Source organism: Streptopelia decaocto (assembly GCF_964273445.1).
Source record: "Streptopelia decaocto genome assembly, chromosome: 5".
NCBI classification, from domain to species: domain Eukaryota; kingdom Metazoa; phylum Chordata; class Aves; order Columbiformes; family Columbidae; genus Streptopelia; species Streptopelia decaocto.
This window is the reverse complement of record NC_138659.1, coordinates 18887173-18909782: the sequence shown is the minus strand read 5'-3', so window position 1 is coordinate 18909782 and position 22610 is coordinate 18887173. Positions and strand designations below refer to the sequence as shown.

The 22610-nt window shown below is 37.6% G+C and overlaps 1 protein-coding gene and 1 long non-coding RNA gene across 18 annotated transcripts in view; both read right to left on the bottom strand.

Moving 5' to 3' along the window:
- PTPRC (protein tyrosine phosphatase receptor type C) overlaps positions 1 to 2810 on the bottom strand; it is a 63036-nt gene extending 60226 nt beyond the window's left edge. For 15 of the 17 annotated variants that reach the window (XM_082052233.1, XM_082052244.1, XM_082052247.1 and 12 more), the window contains exons 1-2: positions 2472 to 2540; positions 2269 to 2386 (exon numbers count right to left, since the gene is read on the bottom strand). In XM_082052233.1, coding sequence (XP_081908359.1) covers positions 2269 to 2335 — 67 coding nt within the window. In that variant the 5' untranslated portion in view covers positions 2336 to 2386; positions 2472 to 2540. The other 2 variants (XM_082052243.1, XM_082052242.1) reach the window with 2 other exon arrangements.
- An 8343-nt stretch (positions 2811 to 11153) lies between these two features.
- Positions 11154 to 21241, bottom strand: LOC309439546. The gene is made up of 5 exons (XR_014184026.1): positions 21012 to 21241; positions 20813 to 20900; positions 20612 to 20724; positions 12090 to 12236; positions 11154 to 11304 (listed from the first exon to the last, which is right to left on the bottom strand). It is a non-coding gene; the product is annotated as an uncharacterized lncRNA (long non-coding RNA).
- Positions 21242 to 22610: the final 1369 nt, after the last annotated feature.

Sequence of the window (22610 nt, the reverse complement as noted above, 5' to 3'; positions counted from 1 at the left end):
ACAAAACAGTGATGAATTTAATGGGATGTTTCAGCAGGGAAATGTTACAAGGACAGATCAAACTCCAAGTTTGGTGTTTACTGGTTCCATATATTGATACATATAGGTACATCCACAAATTCCTTTACTCATCTATTTCTTGCCAGGATAATCAGCTGGATACATGCCTTTTATTCAGCCTGTTTGCATAGTGAAAAGGCTTTCGTGCACGATCTAGATATTCCTGACTTTTTTTTTTGTTTTAATGTAGTTTGATACTCTTATAAGTGCCTTGGTGATTACAGGAAATTAGGTATGTTTTATAGGATGTCTGTGCTTGTGGTGCAGGTCGAACAACCTTAATATTTCTCCTGTTAGGTTTTTAAATTGACTAAGTACAGCAGGCTCTTGGAGAATAACAACAATAGTAATAACAAAACAAGTCCTACAGCCCACCCAATACTTACTAACAAGTACCTGAACATTTTTCTTGCTTTTATGGCAAAAGACCAAAGTCTACACCATCTTTTCCAAATGTTGCTCTTCCATTAACAAACTCCCCCCGAGAAGACCGCCCAGTCGCCCATAGCTACATGGCAGAGTAATCTACACAGCAAAGATGAACTATAATGATTCTGTCACCCTGACAGGAGAATCAACCTCTGTGTCAAACAACATCTTGAAAACAAGGTCTGTGAGGCTAGGTACTTGATACTACAGCATGAGACTGTTAATTGCTTTAAGTGTATGTCAGAAGTTAAAACTTGTCATTTCTTCGAGCATCTTCTGTTTAGCAAAAGTATGTAGAAAGGAACTAGCTCCAGCTAACCTACTGTGAGTGGACAGAGAAAAAAAAAAAACAAAAAACCACCACTATTACTTGAAATAAAATATCCCTCTTTCTGTCTTCCAGCCCTCTCTGTTAGCTAACACATCGACTGACTGTGGAGGTGGCTGAGAGCACAGACAGTAACCTGCCCTTTCTGGAGAAAAGGGAGCAGTGGGAAGTCTTAGAAAGACTTGTAAAAAGGAAAGTAGGACAGCAGATTAAAAAAAAAAAAGACAGGAAAAGCAAGAGATTTTGTTCTTGTCCTCTACAGTACAGCATTCACTTGTTTTCCTATAATATCCAACAGCTACCAACCAGATTTATTCAGTGCTGCCTCTCTTCAGAGACTTTGAAGGGCAAGTGAACTAATGTTCAGGCTTCAAATGCTGCTCTTAGCTGGTTATCAACTAAAGGCAGATCATTTTCTTGCTTACATCAGTAAAAACCTGAAGCTACTATAGTGATATGATGAAAGAACCATACATAAATCCAACGTATGTGAAAAGAGGTTTAAGCCCTGCATATAATTTCCTGCCATTTCAAAATATATGTTTTGAGCTACTTTTCAAGGTGAGCATTACTTTAGAGAAAAGTCTTTGCATCTGCCATCAACTATCCCAAAATACATTAACTAACTAAACTGATGGAAGGTGCATATATACATAAAATGCTACATGTGTTTTTCAAGAAAATATTTTCTTAAGTAGAGATCCATTTTTGTTTTTATATAAAGCATTACCTCAAAATTAATTGCTTCTCTTGCTACTCACATTATCTGTCAAATCTAGCATGTTTTGTGAGATCAGTCTCTTGGACTCTCTTACAAAAATTTTAAAAAATCAAGTGACAAATTCACCTGCTGTGGGGTAATTAGATGGAAAATTAAAAATTTTGAAGGCTCTTTAAGAAGCAGTTTTTATAAAATACATAAATAATTCATATTTTTAAAAACTATCTAAAGCAAATAATTTCACAACTGTACATATTAACTTACAACGTTTAGATCTTTTTACTAACCCCACTGCAGTAAAAATCAAAATTTGAGGAACTGTAAGCAGATTCTGAGATCAGGGAGTGGCTAAAATAGATGAGAAGATTTTTTTCTTGGACAATTTAATGACAGAAAACAAAGTACTGAATTGTGAGATAAAAGCAAACAAAGATCGCATTGAGCAGGTTCACATAAGAGTTCTAAATATATTCTTTTTCAAATACAACTACAATTTTTTTTCAAATGGTTCTTAAAACTCTCGCATATGACTATGCAGAGGACATTTGAGCCTTGTACAGTATGTGTCAATTTTCCTGATCTAGGTTCTGACACCATTGCATATAGTTGTATTCTAGTTTCCTGGACAAAGATGTTATTTCTCCACTTTGAAAAGCTTTTCATTTGTTTAACTTCTACAGAGGACACTATTGGATCAAAATGAGAGAAAGAAGTATCAATTGCTACCTACCTTTGACAAAAGCATCCTGTCTCAGAAATGCAACGCCAAACGCTAAGAGTTTAAGCCACAAAAACATGGTTATTTCTGGAAATCAGGCGTATCCTTATGAAACAGCATGTGTCTCTCTCTGGAAAGTAAAATAAGTGTTATCTGTCTGCAAAAGAATTTCTCAGCAAAACTTGAACCAAAAAGGAGAATAACTAGGCACGTACATTGCACTGCCTGCTTATCTGTAAAGGAGTTGCTTCCTCTGTTACCCCAACTAACCACTCGCAAACTCGCTATGCAGTTCAGTGATGTCAGAGACAACTACTTCTTCAAAAAAAAGTCTTTCAGTTTCCAGGAAGTCAAGAGGGTTTTTCTTAAGTTGCTGCAGCAATGCTCAGCTTCCTTAATTCAAATGAAATAGATTATTTTCTGCCGTTTCTTTCTACCGAGGATCTAAATGAGACTTACCTTTTTGAAGGGCTGGATTTAACAGTCATTCTCCTTTTATTCACTTTTCTGTTGCGTACATTGAGTTCTTTCTACGTTATGGGTGCTTCTTGAGATTTCTGTTGAGAGAAAGAGAAACCCAGATCATCAGTCAACAAAACCCTTATAATGGCAACGAGGCCTTCATAAAAAGATGAACCCTCAAGTAAAGTGACTGCCGATTAAATGAAAACCCTTTAAGCATGGGATGTATTTCTGTATCTTTCTGCAAGGATGCAATTCTAGGTATGACAGTAATACACAATAAATGGACAGATGCAGTCTAATTTTGTTTTCTGTAGCGTTCGGTTCCTTATTAGATAGCTCAATGCAATTCTTTACTGTGATAGTGCCAGAGGTTTGTGGTCCCTTTCCTAGAGTTGATGCAAGGTACACCAGAGACATGCACTGAGAGTACTCAACAACCTGATAACAAATGCCTGTTACACAGTAGATTACAAAGGGAATAAATATTGGAATTGCTTCTTTTATTGGAGGTTTTAAAACTTTTAAAAGAACCAGCAGAATCCTGTCACAAGACAGGTAAAGAAGGGAAGAGAATATATTTATGCATATGCTTCATAAGTCCTTCAGAGACTTCCTAAGCATCACACAAGGAAAAGTTGCGCAAATTCACATAATTCACAAATGACATGAGGGAATCAAACTCCTCATAACATTATACCCAGGTTCTACGCATCCAACTTTGAGTCAAGTCTTATAACACAGGTCAAAGTCTTAGCTTCCATTAAGCTGTGTGTCTCTATACAAACTGGCTGTAATAATTATACTGTAAATGTGTTCAGAACAATACTGTCATAGCGATAAACATTCTGACACTCCAATGTCTCCAACTTTGATATACAATAACTTCATCATCCTGGAGTTGTCACAAACTGGATTTGGACTACAGCCTCACATTGTCTGCAGCACTGACACCTTAGTCCCTGTTATCCTGGGCAAAGCCAGGTTAACAGAAGGGGGAAGTGTGCCATCTGATGAACACACTGCATACCCTGTGGAGAATTTCACATGAAGGTTCTCAACAAGAACCAGGCTCCATTTCCACCTGACTTTCCCCAACAGTTTCATACAACCTCCACTTGACTTTTCAAACTGTGTCCCCAAGACAAATTCCTGCACAGTGAACATCTTCAGGCTGTGCAGTGTTTACAGAGCCTCTGTAGCACTTAAGTATTGCAACATATCATAGATATTACTTAGTGACAACATGACACACTCTAGCTATCATACTATTCAGGTATAATATTATTACTCTCATCTAACAGTTGAGAAACTATAAACCATCAAATGTTAAAATTACTGACTGAATTTACAAACGAAACTCAGAGGATTCAGAGACTCAAACCATATATCTTAAGTCTCAGTGAAAGGCTAAGAAGAAAAATCTCTCCAACAGCAGATCCTTCAATCAGCAAATTATTTCAGTGCCCATTTTCTGGCAATGAACCACTGTCCTGTAATGGAGAGCTGAAAAACACCTTTGCAGAAATTACATAGTGTCTTTGATTTCAGATTAGTCTCAGATGTTTTAATATTCCATCTGTTAGCAGTGCATTTGAAATTCAAATCTCAGTAGTCTGTCTATTTGACATTTGTCGATATGGACAACTGAGGAAGAAATAAAGGATATTGTGATACTAAAACACTGGCTTTTCAAAGACTCTAATTAAGAGGCCAATGTTTTTACTGAGAGATGCCATGTGCATTTTAGTCACTGAGTCCTCAAAACAGCTGCAGACGTGGCCTAAGAAGGAGGAGGGAAGTGTGTGATAAGAAGCAAACTCTCTCAAGATTTCTCCCCTCAAAATAAGCCTTTGAAAGCAGGTAATTATCAACTACAAACACAAAGCTGGAAGACACACAAAAGAAAGTTCAGATTTAAGCAAAAAACATAGAACCAGCCAGAGGGAATCAGTATATTCTGCTAGCATTTTCATTAGTCAGAAAGCCCTAAATGTCATGGGAAATAAAGCTGTGTATACCAGAGACCTTCAGAACTGACAAAGCAATCTCAGCTCTACTGGCAAACAAAGGAGGGCAGTTGAGTTCCTCTCAGCCACAGAGAAGGTCAAGGAATGGTTGTGGTACACTTGCTGAGTGGAAAACACGGCCTATAAAAGCAGTTTCTCCAGAAAAAGATAATAAGATGGTTTGAAGGGGAAATTCCTACAGCATAGGGCTGGCTGATGGCCACAATATAAGCTCTTCTGTTCACTCTTCTGTCAAGGAGAGATTGCTTGGTTTTGCTAGCTAAGATCACTGCTTTGTGAGTAAGCCAAGGAACAGACTACAAGGTATGGAAAATTTAGTTCTAGTGTGGTTCAGACATGTGCCAAAAGTGATATTATAAATATGCTATAGTGGGATTTTACACTCATCATCTGATATTGAGCTCTATATCACATAGGTTCAATCTGCAGCTTTCTATAAACATATATATAAATATCATGGCTACACTTATGCATTTACACCCCATGTATTATTTCCCATTCATGGCTCAGTCAGAATGAATCACAAACATGTTTAAGGCTATTAGAACATATGAAGTCTTTTCCCAAACATAAACTGCAGCTTTCTTCCCAAGGATAAATTCCAAATCCACTTTTTGGAGAGTGCGAGAGGATTAATTTACTCGCAGATTAAGCAGTGGGCTACCAAAATAAATACTTTCTCAAGAAAGAGCCTTAATTTTTAATCAGCCAAGTGATGACATCCAGTATGTAACTATAGCGCTATACTTCCCCTGCACTGGAAAGAATCAAGGTCAGTACCACCAGTTAGTACTATTAAGGAGTTCTAAAATGACATTAAAAACATGCAGATGCTTAAGATAACCATCTCTTTGGAAGTCTCTCTCTTTTGTAAGTTATCAAAATAGCCAAAGTATCCAAAACAAGCAAACAAAAAAATGACAAGAAGAAAATCTTTCCTTGTCCAATTCACCTAGCTTGCAACAGAGCTGATCTGTTAAATTACCATAAATATAATCTCCATATTCTGTGCAGTTAAACATCAGTTCAAAGGGCAATTATATCACAACTGCAATAAAATTCTAAAAAATAGGAAGTGCCAATAACAATCACTTTTCCTTTCAATTTACATTCAAAGCCTTTAGAAAAGATCACAAATGCATACCCCTGTGTCATACAAAAAAATTAACTAATAGAGCCCTTGACATATAAAGAAAGAGAATTCAAACTAGAAAGAATTAAAGAAGTATGACCTTGCTCCAGATGAGTTGCAAATATTGATATGAAGCAATTCAAATAATTTTACACGAAAATACATTGAAATCATAGTCATAAAATCATTTGATTCATCTGTACTATCTAAAATGTTTTATTACTTACATGTTTGTTATATGACATTAAAGATGCCATTTGGAAATATTTCTATGCCGAAGCTACCATATATTTGCAGATAAATTAACCACTCCAGATCTAGTGTAAAAAAAAAAAAAAAAAAAATAAAAATTGAAAAAGGTTTATTTTTTTTTTACTGGAAAGGCAAACAACAAATAAAACAAACTGACAAGAAATAACAAATATAAAGCAAGTTGCACTTCAGAACTAGCTAATGGTTTACAGAAACATATGTAGGCTATATTTAGCTTCAACATCTAAAATTCACAAATGGGCTTGACTGATAATCATCAAAAACTGACTCTACTGTGAGAGTGAAATTAAGTTTCAAAGAAACATACTATTAGATTCTGTATATTCAGATACTCTATACTTGCAATAGATTTCTGAAAGAGATTATATAAGGAAGGAGAAAAATCAAATCATTCTTTGGAAAGATGCAATGAAAATTCCCACTGTTTCTGATTTGTATTGATATACACATGACCCAGATGTCCCACATGAGAATAATAATTGTTGAATAAGCAGATTATGATAGAGATATCAACCCTGATTCCCAATTCTTCTCCTTCCCACCTCTGTAGCCCTTGGCTAGGTCTAATAAATGCTCACAGCATTTGATGCAAGCCCTTGAGCCAAGAGTCCCCCTCTGGCAGGGAAGTATTTCCCTTTTAACCACATATCCACTGTTTGTGGCAGTGTGACCTGAGTTGGATGGAAAGAAGAGTCTCACCACAGACGGAGCTTTCAGTACCAGCTCTTAACTCTTTGCCTAAATGGGAGAAAGGGGAAGGCAATTGTTCCTGCTCCCAGGGCTGAGTCTTAGCCCTGGGCCTAGTTGATTGTTCCCCTGGTTAAGCAGAGAAGAAGATCTGGTTCTTGCTGCTAATGAGACCGCAGCATCAGAGCAAGGAGTTGTGATCCTCAAAACACTACACATGCCCATTCTCCTGCACAATCTCTAGTAACACATCAGGCAAATATGTTGCAGTTACTCAGTAACTGATCCTAGGCAGTGCAAAAGCTCTGCCTAGATCCCAAACAACCTTAGAGCTTGCCAAGAGAGACCAAGATCTCTAACAGCCTCCACAGCTGCTGTCAACTTCCTTTCTACCAGGCGTTTCTGTAGCTCTGTTTTGTAAATCATGCAGCAAAAGGCATCAGATTACAGAGTGCGCTGGGCATGGTGTGATCCTCAAACACAGCTACACAAAGCATTTCACATTTCTGGCTACTGAAAGCATCTTTACTTAGCAGTGGTCCTACTTGGCCAGATCTTGTCACACAGAAGATAAAATACATCTGAACACGCTTGATTCTGTGGTTAAGCAGATTTTCCTTTCCAAGTATTTCACTGACTTTCAGACAAAAACAAATGGACAGCCTGGGCTGTACCTGCTTGTGCAGGAACTCACAGGGAACGAAGTCACCCATGAAGACAATGATACTCAGGTGGGAAACCTGCAAAATGAGGCCACAGCATTTTCATATACCTCTAAGAAAGGGGAAGGACAAATAACAACTGAAGAGTAAAAAAGTACCCATGTAGGCCAAATAAACATGACAACTTTTCCACAGCTCCCTGCTCTACAATAGCTTTACTAGGAAACAGTTCATGGCGTGCGGCATCTTGCTCTTTTCAGAGCAAGGTTTTTTGCCCTATTTCCTCCCTCCACGCAACAGCAACTTTGGAGAGAAAGCAAGAGTAGCAGTAACCACGGTAGGAGCAGCGTTTTCATTCAAGCCAAATAAACTTTTGTCTCAGGTTGGACTGCTGCAGGTTGCCCCCAAAAGCCTGAGCCACCCTGTATCTGCCATCAGGCATCAAATGGCCATGGTCACCCCACACACTAACACCAGCAGTGCCTGTGCCACCCAAAAGCAGCATTCCTGGCGCTGTCTCCAGGTTCAGAGCCACAGAAACTGTGACTGAAAGATGCCAATGGAACTGCACGCTTTTGTTCTCTCTTCATATGATTTTATGCTGCTTGGTTTCACCCTGTGTTCATTTCCCTAAAAGTTTAGCCAAACAACAATGGGGCAAATCAGCTTCCTCCCCTAACTCAACTTCCAAGTCCAGATTCTCAAAGTCAATGTGGTGTCACTCTGGCATTCATTGCAAAGAATTTTAAGTGGGTTGCATTTTTAATTTTGGTTTTGTTTGTTTTGTTTTCTTTTTTTAATTCAGGAAAATGTGTTCTGCACTGGTACCTAATCCTGATGCTGTTTTGCATTAAGATGTTTAAAAACTGATGTATAAATTAGTTTTCTCAAGAAATGTATTATTTGGAACCCAACTTTGCTTTCTTTTTATTCAGAAGCCTTGAAAGAATAAAATACAGATCATGTAATTCAATAAAAATGAAATTCTCTACACACTCCATACATCACTTGGATTTAAAAATATGCACACTTTCTCTGTTTTGCATAATTTTCTTTGCATGGAAGTCAGCTCTTATGGCTCAGCTCAGTTACACTGATATTTGCCATGGCTGCACATCAGAATTAAACAGTTCCACAGAATCTAAAGGCACACACCTTAGCAAACAGTAATGGACATGGGATAAATTCATCCCAAGGGTAGCTCTGTTTAAATCAAGGGAGCTACCTCCATAAAGCAGTTCATCCTGTAAAATTAATTTGACAGCCTTACTGTGAAAACATCGTTCATGCTAAAGAATATATGTTATAATACTCAGATATTTATGTTGAATATTTGCTAACAAATCTATTTTGCACATACTTTTTCAGGCTTCTTTGCAATTGCCAAGAACTATTTCTTGAAGAAATAAAACATTTTTATTTATTATGTCATATTGGATCAAATTATTTTAAAGTCAAGAGTAAACAATACAGCTCCTTGTGCAGGCAGCCTGCTATGGTGCTGTCAACCCTCAAGCAATGATGACTTGACATCTTCACTTCATTTGTTGCCTGCATGGTCTATGCTGTACCTGCTCAGGACAGAGATCACATTTTGGTATCCCTGAGGCACTACTCACAATCCGGCCCAAAATGAGCAATAAATCTACAATAATCTCTCTCAGGCACTTCTTGCTTACACATAAAACCATTCCAGGATAACACTAGGCACAGTTATTGTGAAATGGGTGTTCTTGAATACCTCTGTTTAGCATGCCCCCTTTGGATTTGTTGCTCTCAGAAAGGGGCAGCATGCTCATAAGCACTGAGGGAGATCTGTGCTGAACATCTGCTCCTTCTGGTTTTGAGTGAGTGCTGGATGCTGACAACAGCTCAGGATTTAGCATATACAGCATTCAAACATTGCATAACAAATGAGTTCATGATGAAACATCAACATTTTTACCCACAGTGTCTTTTCTTCATATCATTCTGTCTTCCAGTTTGAAAGGGAAAATGAAAAGGAGAGACTTTAATGTGAATATTTGCTATCCATGGATCACTCCTTGTGGAACTCTTATTTGGAAGAGCCCTTCAACAGTGGCAGGTTTTTTCTTTTCTTAGTCCAATTCTCTTTTTTTTTTTTTTTTTTTTTCAGTTTCGTTTCTCCTAGTACTAACCTCTAGACTCTTACAGACACTCACATGACTTTGTCTCAGCAAATGAACAACCACAGCTTTAAAAAGTCATAAGCTGAATGCCTGGCAGGGAGCTGTGCTCTGGGCAACTCCACTGAAACTCAGGAGTACCATAGCTGGGGGTACTAAACAAGCTCCCTCTGTGCAGGATCCCCCCTGTTACCTTCAGCAAAACTGATTGCTTGCTGACTGCTTCCTATTAACTAGCAGACACAGATTAGCTAATCTTCCCAAATTATACACAAAATTATACATGACTATATGATACTCTGCAGTAAGTGCTGTCTTACACCATACAGAAAGTCATTGTCATGCCGTATTTGCGGAAGGCCTGACAGAACATAAGTCAAATCAACAGCAACACCAGCCAACACAAACGAGTCCACAAAAAGAAAGAATAAAATGCTTACAGAAACAATATTTTTCAAAGTGTTTCCATTCTGTTTTCAAAATAGCACTCACATATTTCATTGCAGTTTTCTGGATATTCTCTTATCTCTTGGACATTGTTTCCTGTGTGCTCTGCAGCCTGCTTAAAGACCTGGCTGTTTATTCTGAAGCTAGTGTTTGACATAATCAAACAGGGTGGGAATTTTTAATTTTTTAGGGATTTTTAAAGCACAAATTTAGCTGACACAAGCCAGAACCAGTGTCAAGGCAGGCTACTGAACCTGTGTTTTGAGCTATCTTTCTACAATATAATACTTCTGAGCTAACTGCTGGTTAGTCTGTGTCATAAACACGTAGACCAGCTTGCTTTCTGTGAGTTCTCTGTCCATTTTTCTGTTTTTCCCGAGTAGATATATTCCATGATGTTAACTTGTGCATTATTCACTTCTAGCACTGTGTTCTGCTTCCACCCAGACTGCTTCCCACCTAGGATGCCAGATTCAATGTCGTACACTATTAGCTGTGGTCTGCAAGTCCTCCTGGTGTTTCGCTATCTGTCAAATGACAGCACTTATGTCCAAGAGTATTTGAGTTCATTTTTCCAAGAAAACACAGGTTAACTTTATACCAAATATTTTCCTAGCATCCAAACTATGATTATATTTTGGATGGAAATGTACTCCCACAGCTGATTACAGTCATTATGGTACAGAAACACAAAAATGCCTCTGAGCAAGGTATTTATGAGCATAAACCACAAATATTTACCTAGAAGGCTGGTCTGCTTACAGTGATGCTGTTGGTCATCTTCTGATAGCCCATCTCTTACCCTTCTCCACATTTTGACATGATTTTTCTCTCTGGGGCTGTCCAAATGGGTTAGATAGATGCCTCCAAAGATAAGCATGTGGCAGGCATTACTTCTTCCTCAGTGGCTTGTCAAGAAACTACTGCCATAAAGCTAAAAGAGTCCAGAAGATTTCTATAATCTTAACCCATAATATCCATCTTTGATTTCAAAAACAGTCAGGAAACCAGACTGATCCCATAGACTTACCCTGCACATCAGGGTCTACGTCACATCTCCCTCCCTCAGTTCCTCTGCCTGTACGCTCTTCAATTTATATGTTTCACAAACACACTGTAAGCCATCTTAAAGTGCAGCAACATCATAATGCTGATATTCAGAAAAAGTCTGTCTAAAGACACACTGGCTTTCTTCGTTTACTCTCACACTATAATTAAACAACAAAAAAAAAAAAAAAAAAAAAAAATCAAAAAAACACCCAAAGTAATTAGCACAAGCGGAATTCAAAGCTTCTTTAAACTTATCAAAACTGGAAGAAAATATTGGCAAATAGTTCACTACAAGCAGATACAAACTTTTCTGAGATGTTTCTGTAACATAAAAAGATTTCTGTAACATTGAAAATCCCACAAAGCTACATACTGGGACGTAGACTTTTTAAATACGTTTTTAAAGTATTGTACCAGAAACACTTTCTATTCAGTTTTGTGAAATTCCATGTACATTGCTTATTTGCCCCTTTAGTAGTCTTCCATGACTGACATAAAATGAGCCCATGTGAAAAACAAACAAAAAACCAAACCAAACCAACAACAACAACAACCACCACCTAAAAAAAAAAAAAAAAAATCACAGTGCAGGTAAGAAATGAGGGAAGGGTGGAGGGCAGAAGTAAAAAATATGTGAGATGCATTGCAGCAGCACGGAAAGAAGGTTACTTGCTGCATGTTGTATGTAATTCTTGGTCAAAATATTTCAAATTGATTAGCTGTCTGCAGTAATAGTTACATTAAATCCAAATTTACCAGACTATCAGCCTTCCCATTTTCTCTGCTACTTCCATACTGATCTTATCCTTTCTTCTAATCAAGAATGTTCTTTGAACAGGGACACAGAAACATTTACTGCAGATTTAAAATCACAATGGAAGAGAGAAAAATGAACTCACTACTAGATTACTCATGAAAAATGAGATCTGCAGTTAGGACCTACCAAATTTAAGATGGTGTGGCTGATCCTTTTAGATCACATATTCATTTGGCCTTCTCCAAATTTCTACAGTATTCAGAAAGCTCAGTGACAATCATCCTCCTTGGGCAGACTGGTGTTTCATCTGAATGAGAACTGCAGAACATAAATCTGAGCAAAAGCAAGAGACTCAATTAAGGATTTCAATTTCATTAAAAGTATTAAAATTAGTAATGATATAAAGTCATAGAGAAGCATTATAAATTGCATAAATCACTTCTTGTTTAAGGGTATAACTAAGGTCAGCTAACAGAGATGCAGAAATATTGGAAATATATACGTTTAAAGTAACAGTTAGATAAACAGTAGGCTCTTGTGCAAGACAAATTGTGGCAGAGCGCCATGTAAATACTTAATTGATTTAACGACAGGTAAGAGAGAAGACAACACTGGGAAATCAAACATTCTGAAACAAAAATATTTGTTTCATTATTTTTGTTTCATAGCTTATTTCTATTTCACTGTAGGATATTTTGTAATAAACACTCAAAGACATTTAGCACAAATCGGCTATTTTAACTGTGTCAGAAAAGCTCAAGAAACATATTGCTGTGGGCTTATAAACACATACAATACATTTACTGCATACAACACAATAAAATAGCCAAAAATAGCCAAAAAAGGAGGGAAGGAAGGGAGGGAAAGCTTGTAATCTATCATGGTGAAACAGTCCATGCTGTGATATTCCCAAAATACCTGGAATTCTCAGAGTATATAAGCAGTTGAATCATAACAGCACTAAATCAGTATCAGATTTCTTTATTAAAAAAAAAAAAAAAAAAAGGCAGCTTTTCAAGTGTCTTACAAAGAAATATTCCAATTTTACAACAGTGAATTTTATAATCTGTGCTCACGTGTACACTGCCAAAAATCTGTTCTCTGCTATTGGTTCTTCAGTTTGTTTGTTTTTTTTTTAAAGTGATTCAGTGTTAGTAATATAAATTCTGGCATAGCAAGAATAGATCATTTTTCCCATATCAAGTGCAGGCTGGCATACTAACTGAGGTCATGTGCTCTTTCCCGCACAAGATCAGCATAAAATATTTGCACATCCTCTTTCTGCCTTATAGCAAGTGTTATTTCCTATACTTAGTATGTTAGGAAATATCACAGAAGAAACCCCATACAACAATTGTTTGGCAAGAGGGTCTGTCTGTCATCTTCTTCTCACAAGAAGATCCACCTTCAAGTTTAAGAAATTCTGAGTTAAAGTATAGAGGCATTATTTTAAACCGGTTTTTATGCAAAACAAGAAAAACTTATTAGTTAAACATTGCCAGTTCATAGAGTCAGCCTATCAAGCCTGTAAACAAGTAAATGAAAATTAAGGTTTTTTCCTTCAGACGAAGGTATACCAAGAAAGAGGTGGGACTTCAGTCTTCATTCCATTTCATTTGCATGACAAACACAAGCAGAGTGAGAAAAGAGAAGTTGCAAAATGAGGTAGGAAGAGCTTTTCTCTGCTGTTTCCACAGTGAGCTCTGCTCTGCTCCAAGGGGCAACTTGAAGTAGAAAAAGTGTTTTTGAGAAATTCTGGTTTTGATATATTTTCTGGCTCAGTGTTGGAAAGCTTAGCAGGCTGAAAATGTAAATATTCTTTATCTAGCCATCCAGCGACATGACAGCGCTGTAGATGACACCTCTTTACCTGTTTACCTATTTTCAAGGGTTTTATGCTTCCATTAACAAACAAATTAATTAAGGAAGAAAATAATTTGCTTTGCACAATCTACAATAGTTAAACTGTGTAAAACCAGTTTCATAAATTATCTACACCAATCTTAAAAACCTCTTAAAATTGCTTATTGATCAAGTAAAAGCTCAAAAGGAAAAAACAAAATGTCCTGTCAATCAGATTATCTATCTTTAATCCAAACAAATACCCACTTAAACCACTTTACTGCTGATACTACTATTTATGCTGTGTTTATCAATGGTTTATATATTGGAAGCAAGTTTTGTTTAACTGCAACATTGGATACATTTAATGCCTTTACTGTCAATTACACCACAAAAGATCAGCAGTGTTTTCAAGATGGTCAGTTTAAGACTGTTAGGCCTAAAAAAAAAAGCTATAACTGAAAAACAATAAAAACTCCTGACTGCTGCTTTCTGCTTCTGCCTCCACCTGGCCTGCAAAGTAATGCTGCTCGCAGCTTTCCAAGCTGGTTTCACTTTCTGGTTCCTGTCTGATAATTACCAAGGCCCATCAACAGGGCAGAGTTGCAAAATTCATAACTGGCGGTGCGAATGTAACCTTTTCTGGCTTACCGAAATCCAAGCTACACAGGTGAAGCCACATTTTCACTCACGTTGTCTCTGGTATTCTCTTTCAAGACAGACTTTCTGGAGATCAGCCAAGGCACTTTGAAGCAGCCCACTGCAGGTCCCTGACGTTAAGAAATACCCTGGGAGCTGAAAGCAGTGTGTATATCCAGCTCCACACTCCCCAGCCTCAATTTAAATGAAACCTTTTATGGCAGTGCATGCCTTCTTACCTTTGGATTGCCTGAATGAAAAGGCTGGTCCTTGGGGTACAATCTAATTAATAATTTGTACTTCATTTTGTACATCAGAGGTACCAAGCTCCTTATCACCAGTCTGGCTTTGTATCTGAAGTGCCACAGGAGCCAGCACTTTCTTACTGGAATTAGAAAAGTACAGAGACAGATAAATATTACCCAAATTCTCATCTAAGGGCTACTTTAAAGATTCAGCAAAACTTTTTCAGTCAGTCACCCCAGGTGCTCCTAAATTGAATAGCGGGTTTCTTTGCTCGTCACAATACATTGAGTGATTTGAAGTTTGCACTGAACTAAAGCCTACCTGACACCGACTCTAAGGTCCTGCAGGACCAACAAACCCTGCTTGGGGCAGTGGAGGGTTGCAGAAGTGTGCAGGAATTTGAAGTTCTGTCCGGTCCACGTGTTCTGGACAGAATGTAAATATGTGTGGGAGGGAAGTGGGAGGAGGAGAACAGAGGAGGAAAGTAGATCATGCAGTAGGAAGTGGTGACCACCCAGACCACTGCAGATGAAAGCAAGATGCTGGTAGAGAAAGCATGAACACTCATACAGTGTGCTTCACTATACCCAACTCCATCCAGTTGTAAGGTTGTTGTGCTCTACACTCAGGTCAACCGTCATTTGGGAGGTCCCAAGGACTGTTCCAAAGGTGTAATGATACACAGAATTCTCAGTGTGTGTGTCAGTGAATATAGGAACATGTATACAAGTATGTTACATGTGTGTAAGTTGCAAAATAGTTGTCAATTTTATCTGAAAGGGTTATCAGGTTTAGAGGATTCTTTACATGTTCCATGTTTGTATAACATGGAACATACTCTGTGTTCCAGGTTACACAAAAACATCATATACTCATTTTAAGCAACTCCTACTGCCCAGCTCAGCAAAGTTAATGTTCACATTTGCTGTTAAAATTAATGTTGATAGCATTTACAGGGTCACTTCTTGGAAGCTTTAAGCTCTATGAACCACAGGAAATACATATCTAGCAGCAGACCCGGTAACTTAGATTTATAGCTTGACCTTGAACGATGGGAAAAGATTTTATAACATTCCAGATTTATGATTCTCCTTCCTGGAGACCCTGACTGTAAAAATGAGGTTGGACTTCAAGAAGCCTGTTCACTTCTGTTGGTTTTTTATACCAACAAGATGGTGTCCTTGAGCTTTAGGAATCTCATAAAAATTCAATATAAGCTGGACAAGCTTTCAAGTAATCTATGTGCTCCTCTTAATTGTCTTATAGCTGAAGGCTTTAAATCCAAGATGAGGTATGCACTTCCTTATGTCCAGAGATGCATAGAGACACTGAGGAAAAATTCAAGCTTTTATTACAAAGCTTTCTTGAGATGATGTTTTTTTTCTCCATATCCAAACTGTAAATGTACCTTTTCTCTTTCTATGTTTGTAGCCTACAAACCTTCACACTATAACATACCAGCAGTTTCAAAATTATATCAAACAAAATAGCTATTCTTAGCCACAGAAAAAAAATCAGAGGTAAACGCTTCAAAACTGTATGGCCTCACTCCTGCATGATGTGTAAAACAGATCCCTTGTCCTGCAGTCAATAAAATCTGCTAGAATAGGATTTCACCACAGAAAACTTAAACACAACTGTTGTTCACTTGACAGCTTAAACTGATAATGATAAATACCCTAATAATGAATTATTTCCTCTATTTAGGGCGCAAGACAAAAAACTACCTATATGTTATTGCATTGTTTTCTGTAACGGAGTTTTCCACCTCTCATTTATCTTATTTATAAAAGTATAGGGAATTGGAGCACATGGTGAAGAAGCAGAGAATGAGGAAACTATGCCAGTCTAAACCAAAAAAAAATGTTGTTTTGAACAACTTGGTGGGTGGTTATAGAAAAGACAGAGTCAAACACTTCTCAGAGGTGCAAAATGACAAAGATGAAGAACAAGAGGCACCAACTGCATCAGGCAAAGTTATAACTCTATACCAAGAACCAAAATTTCATGAAAAATGTCATGTGGTGGAATGAGCTGCCCAGAGCAGCTGCAGAGCATCCATCCTCAGAGTCAGAACTCATTAGGGAAGGCTGCGAGCAGCTAACGCTCCTCTGAGCAAGGGATCCAGGCAGATGATGTCCTAGCTTATTTTGTAGCTTTGTAACATTATTACATAAATATAAACCAGAAGAGTTTCACCAAGGGGGAAAAGGGTGAGAAGTTCCTGATTTTTTTTTTTTTTTAAGACTTGTTTTTTTTTGGTTGTTTTCAACAACTTCAGAAATTGAAAGTTTACTTTACAGTTACTTTCCCTTTCTTAGTTTTCAGGAGTAACTATAAAAACCTCAGGTTTTTTTTTTTCTTCAAAGCATTACTAGGAATAGATTTCAAATTATCAGAGGTTCTCCGTTTTTTTTTTAGGGCCACTGGCTGACCACAATAAAAAGGTATTGAGGCATTAGATGTATTTGTTTGAAATACCTGATATTGAAATTCAAACAGTTCTTCAAGGAGAATTCCTAACAAGAAGGATTTCTGACAGGGAGTCTACAAGATTTACTTTGAAGAAAAAAATGTGTGTTTAAGAGACCCACGAATCTTCAAAAGAACACCTCCTTCAAAAGGCCCCACCTCACAGCTATAAGGTATTTTTTCAGAAGTTAATGTATTTACATAAAGTGGAAAGACTTGCAAACCGTATGAGGCAATTACTGGAAGTATTGAACAAAATGATCCTGAGTCTCCTTGTTTTGTTTTCTGTGTTTTTTTATTTTCTTTCTTTCTTTCAGCTACACTAAGACTATAGGCCAAATCCTGCAGTCTTTACTAAATAAATAAATAAATGAATAAATAAATTAATAGAAAATTACAGACATCCTGCTGGCCTTCTGCACAAAGAAAATGAATACTCCATGAGGTGAAGGACAGAAAGAAAAGGAGCTTGAAAATGCCGTCCATATGGAAAGATAAACTGCATTTAAAATGCACCCAATAAACAGCAGAGATGTATTACAGTGCATTTGAGCAGCTTTGAAATTTTCATGCTGTTGCTGGCATTTTTATAACTATCTGTATGTGTCTACACAGACACGTATATGCACATGTACACACACTTCCTTCCACATAGAGCTATCCAGATTAAAAAGCCTATCCCTTCTTATTTTTAGTTATAACACACTGAAACCTACATACTCTCTGGTATCACTAGCTAATTGTTTCCTGAGATAGTGCTCTAGAGTCTTCTATTGCTGCATGTTTCAAATCAACTTTGGGAACATATTAAAACTCTATTTCAGGAAGAGAAGAGTAGAAAAAAGATACGGATAAGCAGTAGTGTCTAGTTAGGCAATTCAAAGTCATCCTTGCATTTATTTTTGGCTTTTCTCTTAAAAACCTTTATTCTTCTTCTGGTTTATACATAAATACTTCTGCCTTCTGAATCCCACATTCATATTTCTCATTATCTCTGGAATTAGCCCTAAGATGGTTCAGGGAGAGGGGGAGAGACTTTAAAACTATTTTTGCAGCACACAGTAGGACTGGTAGAGCTTTTCATCAACAAGTGTGTACACACCAACATGTGTTCACACCAACCACCTCACTTCCAGTGAAGATTCTTCCCTGATCTGGAACTGCCACTAAGGACTGAAAAAAATTCCACACTACAAAACATGGCAGAAGGAGCATCTGCTGCTTTTGTACAGCAGCTCTCTAGATTTCATCAAGGAAATCTCTTCCCACTACTGTAAACACTGTAGCATTGTTCAGCCTACACACAATCAGAATAACATATTTTATATTTTAATTTGGCAATGCTTTCCAGCGCAGCAAGAACACCTAGAAAGTAAGATAAGGCTACCCAATATCTCCATTCATTCCCATTCACCTCCCTTACCAACTATGAATTTTTAATTAAATAAAAATCGTATTCATTTTTAAAACTATTTTAAATAATTAAAAATATTACTAACCACCAGTGAGTTCCCACTAAATCAATCACAGTAGCTGAATGCCTCATACTGTTCAAAATCATGTTGCGTATTTGAAGAACAAAAATATGACAATCCGTTTTTCTATATGTCATGCCCAGCATACAAATATTATGAAAAAGTGAAGGTTCTGTTGTTGCAAATATCTACATAGCTAAGAAGATTACATACATAATTATCTCCTAAGTACTCCCTGCATAATTAATAAGTTAGCTCTGAAATGCTAGGACTCTGAAGTGACATCCCTTCTTGGGGAAACTTGGATGGTGAATTCTGGTAGTTATCAATCAGCAACTGAATACAGCGTTCTTTTAATATAGAGAGCTCATAGATTTACATACAGAGCTATAACTGAAAGCAGTTTGCAGAATTGTGTATGAAGCTTGTGGCACCTTAAATTTATTTATTATGAAAAACCAGTCCTTCATAATTAATACTATGCTTTTCAGGTTTTTGCTTTAAACTTCAATTTTATATTTTGGTTTTCAAATAGATAAATATCCATATTTCCTGCCTATTTGATATAGTGGTTTTGAGATAAAAATATTTCCAGTATATATTTCTGATACCATTATTTTATCAATAACGATACCACGTATGACAATATAAAAACAGCAGAGGAACTTCAAGATACCACAAACTATGCAGAAGAAAAAAAAAAGGCTTTCAAAAAGTCATTTCTTAAATCTGGCATATGATTTAAGATAACTGCACAATATAATTATCAAATTGTAGGGGGAAGAAAAGATAGGTAACATGACCTTTAAAGTCAGTACCAATCACTGATAGAGACATAGGCACACTCTATACTGAAACTGCAGAAATTCTGCAATTAGAAGTTGCAGAATTAGAAATTCTTTCTATATTTATGGCATTTCACTTAGAAAACAAACAAAAAGAACAAAAAAAACCCCACACCTCTGGAATGAACAGTCTATGAAGAAAAAATTTTTTACTTTATAATTTCAAAAGTAAAGCAAATGTTTCATTCATGCCATGCTGGAGTGACCCTTACTGCCTTTTTTCCCCTCAGTCATTCCACTCTGAAGGGAATCTGAAATATTTCTGCTTCAAAAAATTCTTTTTAATGTGGAAGTTTCATCCAAATGCAGAGCCAGCTGCCACTCACCTTCTACTAAAACTCTGAGCATTAGAAGTCTGTGTAATCGCTGCAGTAAATGCAATGAAATCTTCCAGCCATTTCCCAATACTTAGACTTTCCTTTGCTCAAATTTCAAAGTCTGCCACTTTAAGGTTTCTGTGCAGAGGCTGTGATTTAGTAACATTACTGAAAACCGTAGGCCTAAAAATACTTAACTGAGCTCTCGGTGCTTTTGTAGGAGGAAATACAACCTTGCCATTTTCCTACGTGGATATTAATGCAAGCTGGAGAACACCACCTCTAGGAGGCATTTAGAGACTAGATGTGTGCAGCCGTTTTCTCACTTTACATCCCTTGAACAAGCACCAGAAGCGAAACTTCACTCATTCAAGGAAGGTGGGTGCACTGCTTGTTCCCCACTGCTGCCTGCAGCTGTTAGACAACCTGAGAGACGTCACGCAGTACAGGAAAGGACTGTCTCATCTCTGCATCCTCTCTAGACCAGGACACAGACGGGCTGTGTGTAGACTGTGTGGAAGAGGCCCTGTCACGCCATAGCATGCATAGTTCTTGCCTCTGGGGAGCGAGGACACCTCTTTGCTGCACCACTAACTTGTTCCTTCAGAGTTTCAAGCAAACTGCTGGTAGATGGGAATTAAAGCATTCATGTCCTCACATGCTGGTAGGATTCAACATGCTCAAATCATGTTCCTGCAGATAGCTCCAAAGGTTTCCCTTATACCCTTGCAAAGTTATTTTTCAGTTCAGTTTTCTGCCATAAACATAGATTCTTTGACAGGGGAGCATGTTAAGATGTTATTAAGATTTGTGAGCTTAAAACCAGCACAACATACATCTAGCCACAGGCATGAGTATATTTTCACACAAACCTTTGGTTAGTTGGTAATGAGTGTATCAAATACTGTCTAGGGAGGCAGAGGTTTCCCATAACCAAGTCATCCCTTCATATTTTTTCATCTTCAAACTTCAAAAGAGCAAAAATCTGTATAGAGGAAGTCAAAGTTACTGTAAAGTGTGAGGTTTCTGAACTACTTACCGCCAGCTCCCCTCCCACCCTTCAATTCACATACCTATTGGCACAACTCTCTATGCTGTAGAGCCTTGCTGTTTCTTCAGTATCATCATTGCTGTAAAAACAAGTGTTCACATACTGAAGAACTACAAAAACGGAAATGTGAGACAGTCAGGAGAAAACAGTGATATCAAAGATATTAAAATGAGAGGAGGTAATTTATTTTGGGAAATTACAGGGAAATTATAGTGCTCTACCTGTAACGCTCCAAAACAGTCCCGACTTTTTTTTTTCTGGCATATTTAAGACATAGTATGCACTTGATGCGTTGTTATTGTAGTCAGTTTCCGCAACATCCAAAAATCTTGACAATGTAACGCAACACAGTTATATGATGTACAGAGGTGAGTCCTTCCTGCCCCACCTCACTGCAGCTCACAAGGAGAAAGCCTTGTCTTTTCATCAGCATTTCTATGCTTCTCCTTCCCAGGTGAGATTCATAAACACAGCTGTGGGGATGAGAAAAAGGGCTGCAGTGCCACACATGCAGGTGGGTGCAGAACCTCACCTGAGAGTCACACTGAACACAAGGGTCTGGACAGCCAGCGCTGACAGCAAGCCACTGGCACCTACAAAATGCAAGCGCTGCTCTCCACACTATCACAGGTTATTTCATAAAGCCAGAGTCAGCTTTGTTCTGCAAGCAAGAAGCCATCGAGTGGCTAGAAAGAGGCAGAGAAAGAATAATTTCCGAGAGTCTCAGTACTTTGGCATAAGCTGTTCACCCCTACCTAGAAAAGGGGGAGAAAGGAAAAGGACAGCCAAACTGCTGTAATATTCTGTATTCTAGGACACATATCTACAATCACATCTGCTATTAAGAGGAGGATCTCAGGTGGCTTGGAAGGAAGAGATCCAGTAGGACACACTGACATAATAAAAGCTGTTACTTGTTAGGCCTTTACTAAAGAATTTCAATGGATTTAATTTAATTTCAAGTGGGTTTTGAAAGCCAATATTCTGTAGCCTTTTATCAAGGGTTACCTTACATTAAAAAAGAAAGCTTCATGCTTATGGTATCTTTTGAGGTTTTTCAAAGCAATGATTTTTTTCTTTTGAGAGACTTCTATTATAGCCTCTGCCATGCTCTGTGAGAGAAGGTTTAATCCATGCTGCTTCTGCTGTTACCCATAGTGTCAAAAAAAGAGCAAATATTCACAATATCCTCAGACACAAACGCAGAGAATACGTTTGTGCTTTCATACTAGTCTAATTCCAATTCCTTCTCTAGAAAAATAAATATTTCCAGGCATATATTTCAAAGATAAATTAGGCTCAGAAGAACCAAATTAGGCTCAGAAGAACCAAATTGATAATAATTCTACTATATTGTCATTTCCAAATCCTGTCTGATCATATATTTACTAGAGAAAAGTTTTCATAACAACACTAACTATATATTAATGAAGTTCCATTTTAAATTAAAAATAGAAATTATTTTAAAAAAAGAAAAAAAGTCACATGTTTTGTTCTCGTCATGGCTTCAGAATAGCACAAGTGGGAAGTTAGACATTTCCTTTCAAATGCCGTGTAATACAATAAATCTTGTGTCTCTTCTCAGGGTCACAAAATGCTCCTTGTGGGTAGACAAGGAACTTCCAGAACATTCCTACTGTACAATACTTTGTTCCTCATTGTTCCTTGCCTCTCCCAGGCAAAGTCTGACCCCTAAAACTTCTGTGCAATAACCACAGAAATATGGAGCCAACACCTTCACAGGAGCTGTGAGGGACACACAGGAGGAGCTCTGCCGTGGTGGTCCCTGCTCCAAGATCCACCATTAAAAGCACAATTCC